General features: G+C 57.5%; 1 protein-coding gene across 2 annotated transcripts; it reads right to left on the bottom strand.

The window, feature by feature from the left end:
• Positions 1-1,852: 1,852 nt before the first annotated feature.
• EFNA3 (ephrin A3) lies at positions 1,853-9,970 on the bottom strand. 2 transcript variants are annotated; one of them, XM_024572287.4, is made up of 5 exons: positions 9,722-9,970; positions 3,286-3,575; positions 2,810-2,875; positions 2,546-2,623; positions 1,853-2,314 (listed from the first exon to the last, which is right to left on the bottom strand). In XM_024572287.4, exons 1-5 carry the CDS (start codon positions 9,850-9,852, stop codon positions 2,184-2,186), a joined length of 696 nt encoding a protein of 231 aa, XP_024428055.2. In that variant the 5' UTR covers positions 9,853-9,970; the 3' UTR covers positions 1,853-2,183. The 2 variants fall into 2 exon arrangements, with proteins under 2 accessions (XP_024428055.2, XP_053771745.1); XM_053915770.2 differs by lacking the exon at positions 2,546-2,623 and having other exon boundaries at positions 9,722-9,950.
• Between the last annotated feature and the right edge of the window lie 5,838 nt (positions 9,971-15,808).

The following is a 15,808-nucleotide window of genomic DNA, read 5'->3' on the forward strand; positions in this document are numbered from 1 at the left end:
GCTTCTGTGGCTCTTGCCAGCAGCATTGTGGGACTTCCTGGGCAGCAGGGACTGTGTCTCCCCCCCCCCCCCCCGAACTCATGGGAAATGAAATTTCAGCTGTACCCTGGAGGGTGCGTAGACTTCCCACTGGCAGAGCGTGGAGGAGTGGGGGTGGGAGGACAGGTGGGGAAAGAACCAGGGACAGCCAGTGCACGAGTCTCAGGCTCCCTACCCTGAGGCGAGACCTTAGCTCATTCATTCAATCAACTGTGGAGTCAGTCAACGTGGACTGAGCACCTGCTGAGTGCTAGGCTCTGTCCTGTGTATTGGGGCTACAAAGAACACGGTCGCTACCCTCAAATAAGCTCATAATTTTTTAAAAAGACTTTATTTATTTATTTATTTTTAGAGAGAGGGGAAGAGAGGAAGAAAGAGAGGGAGAGAAACATCAATGTGTGGTTGCCTCTCATATGCCCCCCTACTGGGGACCTAGCCCACAACCTGGGCATGTGCCCCTACTGGGAATCGAACCGGCGACCCTTTGGTTCGCAGGCCAGCACTCAATCCACTGAGCCACACCAGCCAGGGCTGTACATGTTTTTTATTAACACAGTAAAAACAAGAAAGGTCTAGTAACTACAGTCATTTCAAAGTAGTGTTAAGAGCAAACACTTAATATATCGCCAAAAACCATGACGCAGCCTGAAAACACCTGTGATTTCTGTCTGTCATGAAGTCACGGGCATGGTTACTATTGTGGCTTGTTGCCCAAACACATATGAGAACGTAAAATCTCAGTTCAGGTGAGTAAAAATAAAGATGAAACTTTTCTGTCTAGGTTCACGACTTGGAGTGGGAGGAGAAGGAGGAAACCATCCCAGATTGAGCCTTATGCTCCTGCCATTTAACCCTTACACTGACCCTGAGAGAGACGTAATACAACCCAGATTTTCTGGTGAGATACTTGAGGCTCAGGAAGTCGAATGCGTTGCCCGAAGTCATCCAGGCCCAGCTGGGAAGCCCTGTTGCTCTTTCCACACAAAGCTGCAGAGCTGCCTCCTTAAGGTGGACAAGTTACAGAACAAGGTGTTCAGTTTTCCCTGGCCCTAGAACCCCTCCCCCACACAGGCCCTGTGACTTGGGGGGGGGTCAAACTACTGTACAGAAGGTTTATGGCCCCTGGAAATCACACACATTCAGGTATTTTTATCTCGTTTATTTATTTTTTTTTTAGACTAAGAGCAGAGTATGAAAGTCACAGCCAAAGCACTTGAAAAAGGCCCAGGAGGATGGGTGGGGACCACAGAGGGTGAGCAGGGAAGGTCCTGGGAGCTGGGTCCTGGCTCAGGGCTGGAGGGGAGGGGCGTTGTTGTCTCACGGTCTCCAAAAGTGTCTGTGCGTTGCATAGGTCTTGTCTTCACAGAAGACAAAAAAGGGATCAGGGGGCCCCCCAGTGGGGGGCCTAGCCTAGTGGGGAAGGGGTCTGAAGTTGGAAGGGGAAGTCAAGGAAGGTCAGGGGGTTAAGGAGGGGGCGGGACTCCGTCCATCTGTACATTATATATAGAGATATAGAGTCTGTACATGCCTGCCTGGCACCCCAATGCCCACCCCTGTCACCCTTTTCCACTGCCCGCCTCCACCCCAGGGGTGTCTAACTTGTAAACTTGGATTCAATCCAAACCACAATCCTGGGAGTGGGGATGGGGGAAGGAGGACGTGCTTATTGCTGTAAACAGGGGAAGGGGTAGCAGGTGATGCCATCCCCTCGCCCATCTAGTCCCCTCCCCATGTTCTGCCCCTGGGAGAGAGGGATGGGGTGTCTCCTACGCTTCAATTTGCTCTCTTGGGCATATTTGTTTTTCTCCGGAGGGACAAAAGAGGAGGGCACCAGGGGACAGAGAAAGGTACCTGGGGGCAGGGAGTCCTGAGCACTGCCTTTTATGGCCCCCCAGTTTGGTACCAAACATTACCGGAACCTCAAGGCCACTGGGACCCGTGGCTGTCCCTGTGCCTAGTCCAGTACAGTGCCCTACGTAGAGGGAGGAGCAAAAGGGGCGGACACAGATGTATGCAGACCCCACTTCCAGCCATGGGAGGAGGGGTCTAGGCTGCTGGGCTAGGCTTCCCATGGAGAGCCCAAAGTCTCCCTAGTGGGGCCCAGCCCCGTCCATCTCTCCCCCCAGTCAAGGGAGGGCACAGAGCTAGGAGGCCAAGAGTGTCATAAGGAAGAAGGCGATGCCCACCGCCAGGGGCAGGTGTTCCCGCTTAGGGCTGGTCCCGCTGATGCTCTTCTCAAGCTTGGGCACCTGGGGGTTCTCTCCCGCAAAGTCTTCTGTGGATAGATGAAGAGACCGACTGGTGAGGGCTGGGCTGCGCGCCGTGGCGGGGGCACGCGGCGGCGGCAGCAGCAGCAGCAGCAGCAGCAGCAAGGGAGCTGGGGACGTGACCACCCACGTGGGTAGGAGAGATCGGTGTACCCAGGGGAAAGGCATGCAAGGTGAACAGGCACCGGGGAGGGGACTGCGGTTCCAGCAGTGGCCACTAGAGGGCGCTGCGCACTCACCCAGTACGTTGATCTTCACATTGGGGCCCATGGTGAACTGGGGGAGAGTGGGGACCGGCTTCTCCCCGGAGTGCGATGCTGCGGGGTGAGGTGCGGGTGGGGAGAGAGGAGGGGAGAGTCAGGGCCAGGATCCCCTCCCCCTGCTACAGCTGGGGAGCGAGTCCTCCTCTCCTGTGCCCTCCGCCCTCACCCCGGGGAAGCCAGGGGAGCCCCAAAGCAGGGGAGCCAAGGATGAGGTCTGTGCTGGGAGCCGGTTATACTCACTGGAGGCGCAGCAGACGAACACCTTCATCCTCAGACACTTCCAGTGCAGGTTGTGGGTGGGCGTGGCTGGGGAGGAGACGGGGCCTGAGTGGCTCTCTCAGGGTTTGCACCCCTAGCCCTCACTCAAAAACTCTCCTCACCCATCCATCCCTAACTGCCCCCTCCCGGGCAGTCTCCTTCTCTAGCTTCCCCAACTTTTGGACACTGGTCACGAGGTTCTGCCGTCAGCCCCTGAAGCCCCTTCGGTCCCAGACCTCAAGACACCCGGACCCCTGAGGTCCCGCATAAGGTGACTGCGACCCAAACTTAGGACTGTCACCAAACACCTCCCTCAGCCTCGCGACCCTGCCTGAGCTGAAATCCCGAGGTCCGAGGTCCCCATACCCGGTATGGAATATCACTCCTGTTGAGCCTTGGTGACTGCCTGTCGGCCCCCCCTCGGACCCTGGGGGCCCCAGCCCCTGGCTGCCACTCACAGATGTAGTAGTACTCGTGGCCGGCGTGAAACTCGTAGCCCAGCGAGAAGGCGCTATAGCGCTGGAACTTTTCCGAGAACTTGATGGGGCTGTGGGGCGCGTGCGGTCGGTTGCACTCCCAGCGCTTGAAGCCCTGGCTGGCGTTGCAGGCGTGGTAGCCGGCGCGGCTCACCATGTACAGCACGTACTGCTCCGCCCCGCCGCCGGGCCCCGAACTGTTGTAGTGAGGGCAGTAAATATCCAGATAGTCGTTCACGTTCACCTGCACCGTGTAGCCCTCTCGCCGCAGGCTGCGGGGACGAACAGCGGGTCACAGAGAAGCCCCCACGCCAACCGGCTCTCCACCTCACCGCTCTGCACACCTTCCCCAGGGTCCTCGAGCTTCCCGGCTCTTCGAGCATTCTCTCCTCTCCGTCCCCGTCAGTCCCCACGACCCTAGTGCCGCCCAGTCCCTGAGCTAGACTTCCGGAGAGTTCCACGTTCTGTCCTCCTGGTGGCCACCAGAGGGCAGCAAAGGCGCAGGGTAGCCCAGCCGGCGTCCCAGGAAAAGAGGCGGAGAGAAAGGTGGAGGGAAGTAGGGAACGCACGCTGTGGTTACCACAGAAACGGCGCAGGCCTGTGCAACTCCTAGACCCAGGCCCGGATTTCCTCCGTCCATCCCCCATAATTCACCAGTGGGGCGGGCGGATTGAGGCAGGGAAGGAACGAGTGAAAGTGGAAGGGATCACTTAGGATAGATAAGTAGCCTCCATAGCCTCTCCCTGCATGCTTTCCTGCGGTTGCCAGTCCAACCCCAAGCCCAGTCTAACAGGACTTGCCCTCAACAAGCATGTATGGGGGCTTCATGCATATACATGCATAGTTGTAGGGCACACACACAAATATGTCCACTGTCCACTCATAGAGGGCAAACTCGGAAACGTTCAGTTGTGCGTGTGCTGGGCTTGCATGCCAGTGTCCGTTGACCTCTGCAATCTCAAGCTTTGTCTCTGCTCCCCTGCACCCACCCACCCACCCCTCACACTGGCACATGCTCCCTCTACAGAATCACTGGTCTCTGTGTCTTGAGTCCCACTGACCTCCATGCCGAGGCCTGAGCTATTAGGTCTCCAACGTGACACACCATATTATAGGGAGCTAAGGGACCCACTATCAAGGCTCCACATGGCCAACCAGCCAAAACTTCTGTACCTACACACCTCCCTCTTCAACCTGGGCACCACTGCCCATTAATGATGCTAGGAGGAGCAGTGGGCATAGTGCCCAGACAAAATGGCTGTGCCTCTTACTTCCCCGAATCTCCTATGGAACAGAGAAGCAGATGCTGGGTCTCTTGTAATCGCCACCTTACTAGTCATCACCAAAGCACTGTGATGGTGGTACCACTGTGCACGGTGGTGCTGAATGATACGGGGATGAGAGGAACATCTGGGTGGAGAAGGAAACTCAGAGAGCGAGGTGGGAGTTTCTCCTCATTTCCTTCTGTTAGGAATGCACAATTCTTGGCAGCGAGAGAAAGAGTGGTGGACACAGGACAGCATGGGATACTTGGCAAAATATCAAACCATTGGGGTGCCTGAGGGGAGGCACTGGCTCCCCATTGCCACCAGGCATCCTCCAGTTCCACAACCAGTAATCAGATCTACATAAAAAATAGTTTGGAGGCTTCTGCATGGGGTGGGGCCTTGAGGGTCCCTCCTCACCTCCCCCGATTTCTTTGGCCTTGCCTGTGCCGCCCTTTCCCCAAACATTCCCTTCCAAGCCTGGCTGCAAGGCAGAGAAGACAGTGCTGGTGCTTGGGCACCTCGGTGAGAATGGGCACAGCTTCCTTGAGTCATCAGGAATGCTACTAGCCCCACTCGGTTCCCACGGGAGTGATGGGTCATTCAGGCCACTCCCTGGCTCTGGTACTCAGTGGGCAGGAGCCTCGGCCTGGGGCACTGGGAGCAGGAAAACGGGTTAGACCAGACCTAACCCCAGGTGCCACCCCAGGTTTGCCTTTCTATCCCCAAACTCAAACTTTACTGTTCCTGCCCCCACAGGGTTTGAGAAGGAGGCCACCAGTGGTAGGAGGCCAGACCTGGAACAGCTGCACGGCCACACTGAGGCCTCCGTCCTTGAGCATCACCCAGGTTCCCAGCCCTGCTCTGAAATGGCCCCTCCCTGGGGGCACTGCCCAGTCCCTCTTACAACACATCTCATGCCAGCAGGGAGTAAGCCAAAGCCGGAGCTATTCCTACAGGTAACTTAGTTTCCCCAGCGGGATGGGGACTAGCCTTATATAAAGGTGGCTGGGTGACCACAAGTGAAGAGAAGCCATCTCTTATTATCCTGGGGCTGGGTGGCTGGAAAAGCCCCTGAAATACCCCCAAAGCTGGGCACATGGGAGAAAAAGTCCTGCCTATGGAATAAATAGCTGTGCCCAGCTGGAATCTGGTGGACCGGATGCCAGGAATCCCCAGCCACACTGCTAGAAGTCCTGAGGTGTGTGCTTGGCTTGGGTACTTTCATTACATCCGTCATCCTTCCAGTCTTGACAGTGAAGAGGGAGGTGACGCTAGGCCCGGGTGAAGCTCACTGCGAACCCCTCCTCCAGGGCGGTACCTCCCCACCTTAAAGCCACACCCTCAGCAGGGGGTAGGGTGAGCTGCGATCTGGGGACTAGGTTGTACCTGCCCCTTCAAACGGTTCTCTGTTCCTCCTCACATCATCCCCTACCAGACTCCCACCTCTCTCAAAGAAAAGCAAGTGCCCCCTCACACCACCTGTAGGGGGTGGCCCCTGACTCCGTTCCTTCGTCTCTCCTGGCTCTCACTGCCTTCGCCTTCGGTGTGCATTCCCACCCTTATCTTCCGCTCCTTCGGTGCTCTGTCTGCTAGAGCCTGGTGGGTGGGCGGCGAGGAGAGCAAGAAGACGCAAACCTCTCCGCCCCCACCCCCGGGGCAAGCAGGAGCAGGTAAACAGGGTGTCAGAACGACTAGGGAGTAGGGAGAGGATGCTAAGGGGCCCTGGTTTTTGTTAAATCCCTGCCACCACCCCTGGACGTGGAAATGCAGAGCTAAGGAAGTGGAGGAGGGATGTGAAGACACCGGCCGATCTCCTCCCCTACAGCGCGCGCTCCCGAGGCCGCTCGCTCCTGCAGGCGAGGCTCGACCATGTGTGCAAGGCGTGGGGTCCCCGCTCCGGGCTGGGGGTGGTTGGGTGGCGGGAATGCTCACGGGGCAGCTAGTGCACACCGACACCCCCGCACCCCGGCTCGCCGGGCCTCGGCATCCCGCCCCGACAGTCCGGCAGTACCGGGAACTGGGCCCCAAGCTTCACTTGCTGGCGTCGGGTGGGAAAGAATTAGCGCACCCCACATCCCGCCCCTCCTCCCTGCGACAGCGGCGGCGGCGAAGGTTTATTGATCTGCAGCGGCGGAGAAGCGCGAGAGCCCCACCGAAAGCGAGACACACAGAAACCGAGTGGGAGCGACACGCACACCGAGAGGGGAGACGAGCAGAGCCCGGGTCCACCGCGATGTCCGGGAGAGGGAGTGAGGCTCCGAGAAAGAGAGATCCAGAAGCCGAGAGGAAAAAGGAAGGGAGTGAAAACCGAGAGACTTGGGGAAAGGGAGAGATGTAGAGGCCGGTCCAGGGAGGCACACACACGGGGGAGATGGAGACAGCGAGACGCGAAGGAGGTGGCCAGGGGCAAGGAAGGGGCGCAAGGTATATGCTTGGTGACAAGGAGAAAAGAGAGAGACCAACGTGGACGTAGTAGAGCCTCAATAAGTATTTGTTAATGAATGTATGAATGAAAAACAGATCAGAACTGAAACATTTCAGAGATAAAGAGCCAGGGAGAGAGACAGCTAGAGAAAGGTGTTCCCGAGGCTTCTGGAGTCGGGCGGACACCAGCACCTCGGCTCAGTGCGCTACGGAAATGAAGCGCAGGCCGACGCACGGATCTGGCCATCGGCCTCCCACTCCCACTTAAATTCCCGACTCCGGAGACCTGAGCCCCCACCTCACGCGCTAATGCTTCTTTCCAGTACAGTCCTTCCAGCCCCAATTTCTGGGCTATGCTAGGAACAGGTCTCGCCTGATCCAGGGGACCAAACGGAGGGGCTGAGTGGGGGCAGGGGGCGAGATCCCAACCTCGAGGAGGGCACACCCCCAGGTCTGTCAAAGAAGGCCTCCGCACGTGTCCCACCGGCACCCTCCCACGTGACCCCCAAGAGGGGGGTCCCAAGACCCTCTCCACGTGACCCCAAGGGGCAGAGACCCTCCGCACGTGACTGGGGGTGGGAGCCAGTAGTCCAGCTCACGTGACTGGGGAAAGGGGCGCGGGAGCCTGTGGCACGGCCCGGCCCCGCCCCCAGCTCCCTGGCCCTCTCCACTCCCGGCTACGGAGCACGTCGCTCTCACGATTTATGGGGCCGCGGCTGCCGCAGTGAGGGAGCCGGGGAGCCCGGGCGCAGCGGCAACAAAGGCCGAGGATGCGAGGCGGGGGCGGCGGCGGCCTCCCGGCCCGGTGCGCACCCCCTCCCACCTCTGCCGGTCCAGACTGGAGGGGAGGGGGAAGGACTGAAAGGAGGCTTTCCCCATCTCCTCCCCGGGCTTTCACCTGCGCCCAGGTGTTTGCGGGGGAAGGGAACCTGATCAACAACATCCTCCCACCCCCACCCCTCCAGCGATTCCCGCTTCCCTCTGGCTCCGGCTTCCACTGAGAACCCCGAGGTGCCCCAAGGGTGGTAGGGCACCCTGCCCCCTCACCTGCGCTCTCCACTCCCGGTCAGACTCTAGCGGGGCAGGGGGCGGACGTGTGAGTCTGGGGGAGGGGGACGAGCTAGATAGAGGAGGGGAGTCAGCTCCTAGCACCCCCGGAGTTCTCCGAGTCCCACTCCGGGGAGGAGGGGCCGCATCCCCACCCAGAGGTTTCCATGGGAAGCGAGAGGGGGACGTCGTTGGCTCATCCCCACCCCCAGTCTGACACTCCGGGCGCGAGGAGGGAGAGAGGGGGAGGCGCGGAGCCCCAAACAACAAAGAGCTGAGCGGCGAGCGGCAGCCCCTCCCCCGGGAGGTTGGGGGTCGCAGCCGCCGGGCTTCCCGAGCCCCTCCCCTGGGGCCTCGCCATTGCTCCCGAATCGCCTCCCGGGTGGGGAGCCAGAGGCAGTGCGGCCGCCGCCGCCTTGGCAGGTGTGACAGTGACCCCCGCATCCCCAGGGATCTCCCCCAACACACAGACACACAGAGACGGCCGAGGTGATCCACACGGCGGCTCGCCGGGGAGAAGACAAGGGCAGCAAGGACTGGGCAGAATGAGAACCTGGCTCTGCAGCCGGCACCCGGCCGCCGCGCTACACACCCGGGAAACCACAGGGCCGCCCTGACACCCGCCCAGACCGCGGCGGCGCCGACAGCCACCCGAGCCCAGACGCGGCGGGCCACACGGACAACTACCGCAGCCCCCTCCCCGACCCGTCCTCGCTCCCATTCTCAGACGATCGCCAACGCAGACACACAAATCACACACCCAGACAAACACGCACCCTGACAGCCGCGCACGCCCGCTCACACTTAGAGCCACACACCGTCCCCAGCCCGGGTGTGTGCGCGCGCGCGCCTGTGTGACAGGCCGACATCTCCCTGCTTCCTTCCCTTTCACAGTACCCCGCGTCCCCATTCTCACCGAGCAGCACCCTCAGGGCCCCCTGACGCGGCGACCCAGCTCCAGCTCACCCCAGCCGGGCTCATCCACACAACCAGGGCAACACCTTGGCCTTCATTCTGAGGAGGTGCTCAATGGGACTCCCTGCCTCAGCTCTGAACCCCACTTTTTTAAAAAAAAACGTATGTATTGATAGAGAGAGAGAGAGAGAGATTTGTTCCACTTATTTATATATTCGTTGGTTGCTTCTTGTATGTGCCCTGACCAGGGATCGAACCCACAACCTTGTCGTATGGGAATGACGCTCTAACCAACTGAGCTACCCAGCCAGGGCCAAACCCGCTTTCGAGAGCAGGAGTCCAAGACAGAGCCTCTTGAAACCCTCACCACTGAAAACAGGTCATCCCTGCCCCCTCTCCCCAAGTACCGGCGGCCTACCCCAGCACACCGGTACTCCCGAACCCCAGCCCGCCGAAGGGGGTGAAGATGGGGGCACTGTGCAATGGGGGTACGCAGTGTGGAGAAAAGCCAAGGTGGGGGGTCCCTGAGTAGCCTCCTCCGAACGGCCAAGGCCTCCTTACTATACCTCAACAGCCTCTTTCAGACACCCCCCCACCCCAGTGTCACAGACGCCTATGGAGTGTCCCCCTCTCCCTTGCCTCCCAGCACCCAGCTGTGCTCTTTCAGGATCCCCATCCCAGGTTCCCCCAGGACTTCCCGGGCCCACCAGCTCCCCCTTCAACTGACGCGGGATGCTCGAGCTCCCTGGGCGCCCCCGACTCACTGCTGGTTGGAGCTGTTCCAGTACACCGTGTGCCGGTTTCCCAGCGCCCCCCCGGGCCCCTGGGCCAGCAGCGGCAGCAGCGGCACCGGCACGAGCAGCAGCAGCAGCAGCAGCAGCGGAGCCGCCGCCATCCCCGGAGGAGCCGCCGCCGCCGCCGCCGCCGCCGCCCCCCGACTGAGCCCCGAGCTCCCGGCTTCTCGCTTCCCAGCTCCCTGCTGCCTCCGTCGCCGGCCCCCCGAGCCTTAGGCCACGCCCCCAGCCCTTCCCTCCGCCCTCCCGGGCGCGCTCCCGAAGCCCCGCCCTTAGCGCGCTCCCGCTAGGCCCCGCCCCGCTTGGGCTTGGAGCGCGCGACCCGTGGGAGGTTGGAGCTGTGCTACCCGCTCCTGAACTACCCGCGCCCTGCGCGCCTCTCCCTCTTCTGTTTCATTTGCCAGCCCCGGTCCTGGCCTTTCTGCTACCCAGTTTGGAGTTTCCAGGAGGATTAGGGAGGCCAAGACAGGGATCTCGATCTCCAGTGAGCATATTCATTTCTGGGAGGGAGTGGATACTTGAAAAGAAACTCGGACTCCAGGACTTCTTAATCAGTAGAACTAGAGCCCACTCCTTTTTGAACGGTCGGGCCCTCTGCTCCCTCTATGCCCCTCTTCACATGTGAATGAAGAGTCGGGGGGTTAGTAGAGGGTGTGGAGAAGCCCTCAGCCGGCACCAAGACCTGACAGCTGTTGACGCGAAGCCGCCACCTGAGTATGAGTCTTATTTTTCTGGGAGGTGCGGTAGAGGAGCTCAGCCCCCAACAACGTCAATACTGAGTGCTGGAAGGGACTTTGGCAGTTCAGGGCCCAAGGGGAAAGAGGGAGCAGACTTTTCTGGGACTCGTACAAAAGATTCCTCACTCACACCCTAGCAGGGCTCCCTCCCGGTGCATCCCCAGGCACTCTCACTCCCACCGTCAGACACCAATGAGAGCGCAGAGGGGCAGATCACCCTGTGTTCCAGTCCTCGCCACAGTCATTGTCCTCACAGTGACAACCGAGCACAGACGTTACACACACACACACTGAGGAGAAAAAGCAGACACCAGAGGCTGACAACAACGTAGAGACACACAGACACCCCTTTGCGCACGCGCACATACAGACACAGGTAAAGGTAATAGCTGTAGAAACACGGGCATTTAGATGCACAGACACATGCACCCTCTGGCACACACAAACCTCTGTGCTCTCCCTTCTTTTCCTAGGAAGTAGGAGTTGAGGGAGAAGACCTAGAATTCAGACCTGGGGCATGTTCAGACTACCCTAGAGGCTGACTGAATGAGCAGGAGGACGAGGTCTCAGACCAGGTTCCCAGGACTCAGGCCAACCACCTGTGCCCATGGGGACAAGCATGACGGTTTTTCTCCTTTACTGAAGGGGAGAGAACATGCTGGCACTCTACATCTACTCACACTTGACAGGACAGAAGTGCTGACCACAAGGCCACCTCAGGTACCAGGTTTGGGGGAGGGGCAGTGTCAGAACAGGCCCTGTGTCTAGCTGCTGTCAGGCAAGAGCAGGCTCTATCCTCCCAAGAGATATCCTCTCCCTTCTCGGGAGCCAGAAAATAAATTAGGCCCCTTGGGGTGGGAAGGGGACTTTACAAACAGTTTTCACTCCCCCAAGACTCCCTATTCCCAGAGAGATTTGTTTCACCCAAGTGATGCTAACCTGCCTACTGCAGGTACCACAAATCCCAGCCACCTCCCCGCCACCCACATGCCCTGCTCTGCAAAGGGAGGCTTCTCTCTGGGACTCACAGTTGACAGAGAGGTTGTCCATACTCAGGTAGTGAGAGCTTGCTGGCTTAGGACTTTAGATTCCATCCCAGTTTGTAGAATCTGGATCCCACTTATGGATGTGGGTCCTTTTCTACAGGGCCCAGATCCTCCTCTTCAGAAACTAGCACTCTCACACCTACCCTGCAATGGTAGCTGAGCCTTTCTCTGTAGGATCTGGAGCCCTCTTAATGGGATTTAAGCAGCTCTTTCTATGTGGTCTACGCCTCTGGGTTTACATACACTCTCTAAAGGACTTAGGCCTCTGTCTATAGGATCTGGTGCTTTGCCTATCTGGGCCTTTATCCAAATCAGCTGCTGGCTGATTTGGTCTTTTGTGTAAATGAGAAAAGGGACCCAGTCCTCAGAGTGCATCGCTTGGCAAGTGGTGTCCATGCGCAAAAACAAAGGTGCTACTTCCTTCAGCAGAAGGTGGCCCTGAGTCTCCCCATCTTAGTGAGGGAGCTTGGGCTGATGTAAGCTGTGACTCACCCCTGAAGGTGGCTCCTTTGTGCTCTGTCCAAACTGTACAACTGTATGTGTCAGTTCTGAGTATGAGACATGTACTTCCAGCTGTGATGCCTAGGCCTGTCTGCAGGCCTCTACTCATGGGGCTTGGGCTTCCCCAGAGATTGGCTCTCTCTGTACAACCTCTGGGCCACTGTCTACATGCCTGGGACCTGACCTGATGCAGGCCTCTTTCTGGGGCATCTGAGTCATGGAAGCATCCAGGCTCCTGTCAATCGCGGTACAGGCTTCTGTTTATAACTGTGACTCAAGTCTTTCCTGACTGTGACCCATCACAATGGGTCACAGTCAGGAAAATCAGGAGATGTATATTTTGAATTTGCGATGCAGTAAACACACACATACACAAACACATGCATTCACATATAACTGAAACAACAATTTCAGTAAAACAATACTCACCTTCACTACAGAGGATACACTCTGGTATTTTCCTCCTGTTCTATTCTTTAAAATTTTTAAAAAATAAAAACCTGGTTGAAATCCATAAAATTGATTTCTTCATTTCACTACTCCTAATGGGTAACAAGCTATAGTTTGAAACACTGGTGCCTAAGGCCTGGACCCTGAGCAACACCTCTCTGCAGGGTGAGGGGCTCTGTTGAGCCTGGGCTTCTCTCCAGGGGCTGGTCCTCTCTCCTAGAGTCTCAGGACTCTTTCTCCTCTCCTACAGGCTTTGCCTTCATTTCCCTCCAACCCTCAGGCTTGCCGGAACACTGTTGCCTGCCACGTTCTCTCCAGCGGCACTGAGCTCAGACTCCTGGGAGTTCTCTGAGCGTGATGCCTCACCCCTCTCCTCCTGGGGCCAAGGAAGCAGGGAGCTGAACAGCTCAGGGGCAGAAGGAGTACTTAGGCTGTGTGGCCCAAGGTGGCTTCCAGTGCATCGGGTGGCAACCAGAGAGCTGAGCTGTGTTCAATAAATCGTGGAAGCTAGGGGCTGGAGGAGGGGGAGGCCAGGAGGCGGGGCAGGGGGCACAAATAAACAATTCATTAAAAAAACAAACAAGGAGCCTGTGAGAGGGAGGATCAGACACGTGTGTGAGTGGGAGAAGCAGCTGCCAGCCCCAGACATAAAATATTCACAGGTCCTGCACCTTGCACAGGGCCCACGTGTGCCCCAGAGCACACAGGTGGTTGGTGTGGTCCTAATGTGGACACCTGGGTGCTAACAAGGAGGGCAATGCACGAGTCCTCCGACTTCTGAGTGTGCGCCAGCACGGCTACGAAGTGCTGTATTGTCTCCGAGTTGATGTGGAACTACACACATGACACACACAGCCGGCAGCAGGGAGCACAGAGCTCTGATGTGTGGTCCAGGACCAGGACATGGGGCTTGGTAGGTGGGGTCGGGGTGTAATAACCTCTGACACTAGTCATGCTGTGCTCCCTCTAATGAGCCTGCAACCTGAGAAGCCTGAATCTGGGAGGCATCTCTGGGGTGTTTCACCGGAGGCGTGTGTGACTCCTGAGTGCGCTTCAAGAAGAAAGAGCTGAAAGGGAGGCAGTCTGGCTGAGCAGTTATCAGGATGAGCTTGGGTTTGAATTCCAGTTCTACCACTCACTGACTGCGCTAGTCACTTTACTCCTCTGAGACTGAAAAGCGGCGCTGAACGTACCCTGCCTGAAGGGGCTGGCCGAGGTGGGGTTAAGAGCCATGTCTGCTAAGCACTGAGCGCAGTGTTAGGGCCTGCGGAGTGTTTGATTGAGGGAGGCTCCTTGTCCTTATTATGAAGGGGTTATCTCCCGATGACTCCCCACCTGGACTAGCCCCTTTTCCCATTTGTTCTTCCCATCTCCAAGCTTCTCTAAGAGCTATCATAGTGGGAAGGGTATCATAGGGCTTGGGAAGTAGGGATGGGTGGGAAAAGATTAGAATCAGGGAGAGGAAACGTTACAGCAACAAACAAGGTCCCCATGCTTGACAGTGTGGAAGGAGGGCTCCTTAACCTCAGAGCCTCTCCTTAACCCCAAAATTCACCTTAATCCAGACTCTCTTCTCTTTCCTGCCCCCAAAATTTAGCTTTCTAATGAGTACCTGCAAGGAGACAGAGGGAGTTAAGGTAGAGGTCTGTGAGTATAGAGACCTTCACGATCTCCTTGTCCTCCTTCCCACCCCCCATGCCTGTTCTCACTGCCAGAGCTCTAGCCCCCACCCTCTGCCTATAGCAGCCAAGGGCTTCCCTGGCAAAGATGGCTATGTCTGGGCAAAACCCAGAGAAATGGCATTGCACGGTGGTTGGGGAGAATCCAGGCTGAAGAGAGCCAGAGAGGGCCAGGGTGGAGGGCCTGGGGCCTTCCAGTAGGACCCAGAATTCCCTGGCCCTCTCATGTCCCCTGGAAAGGATCTGCTCCCTGCGGGAGAAAACAGCAGACAGGTCTGAGCTGGCCTGCTCCTCTGCAGACAGAAGAACAGGCTGGGGGAGGGGGCCTGAGCTCTTGGTGGGGAGTGGTGGCTGTAACCCCTGTGGCTCCTGGGGGAGCTAGGGTAGAGGGACCGCAGCCTAGGCACAGCCTGCCATAGCCTGGGGCCCAGCCCTTAGCCTCCTCTGGCCATTCTGCTGACACTTGGAGCCAGGGGTCTGGGCCCCCAGCTGTGAACATGGTGCCTGCCCACCCATTCCCAAAGAGCCAGCAGAGGTTCACCACTTCCCCTCCCCTGGGCTGGGCAGGTTCGGGCTAATCTGCGCAAGAGCTTCACAGCAAACATTGATCTGTAATAAAACCACAACATGCATTCAAGAGAAAGGATTCCAGACACAGAGAGATCGAGAGAACACATAGACACACTCACACACATGTTCACAAACACAGAGTACACAGCTCTGGGAGGGCAGACACAGGCACGAGCCGTCCAGATGACACAGCTAAGCATGGACCCACACTGAGTCAGACCACGCCCCTCCCTACCATAAACTGTGTCTTTCAGAACCCGGGCCTTCCCCGACAGCCCCTACCCTGTGTCCCCGTAGCACTCTGTACATAGCTGTGTAATAGATTTGCACTTGACATTATAATTATTTCTTGGCCAGTTTGTCTTCTCAAGTAATCTGAAGATTTTTTTTTAAGATTTTTATTTATTTATTGAGAGGGTAAGGGGGGTGGGGGAAGAGAGGGAGAGACACATCGATGTGTGAGAGATACATCCATTGGTTGCCTCGCAAAACCCAAGCATGTGCCCTGACTGGGAATTGAACCTACAGCCTTTCAGTTCGCAGGCCACCGCTCAATCCACTGAGCCATACCGGTCTGTGCTGAAGATTTCTTAAGGGAAGGGATCTTGTCTTATGCAAGTGTTATTCCCAGCATCTAGCATGCAGCTTGGTATTCAGTTAGTAGGAGTAGGTGGGGTGCTTAATAAATAATTGTTGAATTGACAAACAAAATAATAAATAGATTCAGACAGTGGGAACCCCCCCCCCCGCAGAACCCCTCAGAAGCACACAGAGGATACCCTGTGCATACTACTCATGTCTCTGTCCCCACCTTCTTGTCTCTTGGTCCTCTGATTTTCCTGGCTCTCGGCTTCCTCCAAGGCCCTTCTTTCTCTCCACTCAGTGTGAGACCATGAATTTATGTTCCACCTGAGGACTGGCAGGCAAGGTAAGGGTTAATGACACCTCATTAAGGTTTAATTGGAGGAAGGAAGCTGCCCTGGCACCAGACCGGTGGGGAGGCCTGCCCCTGGCTGGAGGCAGGCCTCTCCTGTTCCAGCACCCTGCCAGGTGTGTGCATGATTTGGCCCTGGA

Source organism: Desmodus rotundus, chromosome 12, assembly GCF_022682495.2.
Source record: "Desmodus rotundus isolate HL8 chromosome 12, HLdesRot8A.1, whole genome shotgun sequence".
NCBI classification, from domain to species: domain Eukaryota; kingdom Metazoa; phylum Chordata; class Mammalia; order Chiroptera; family Phyllostomidae; genus Desmodus; species Desmodus rotundus.

Bases quoted from the DNA above. Each gene is read 5' to 3' on its own strand.
- EFNA3 (XM_024572287.4), bottom strand. From the start codon at position 9,852: ATGGCGGCGGCTCCGCTGCTGCTGCTGCTGCTGCTGCTCGTGCCGGTG. The intron at 3,576-9,721 runs GTGAGTCGGGGG...TCGTCCCCGCAG, and splicing joins TGGAACAGCTCCAACCAGCA to CCTGCGGCGAGAGGGCTACA. The intron at 2,624-2,809 runs GTGAGTATAACC...CTCACCCCGCAG, and splicing joins GTTCGTCTGCTGCGCCTCCA to CATCGCACTCCGGGGAGAAG.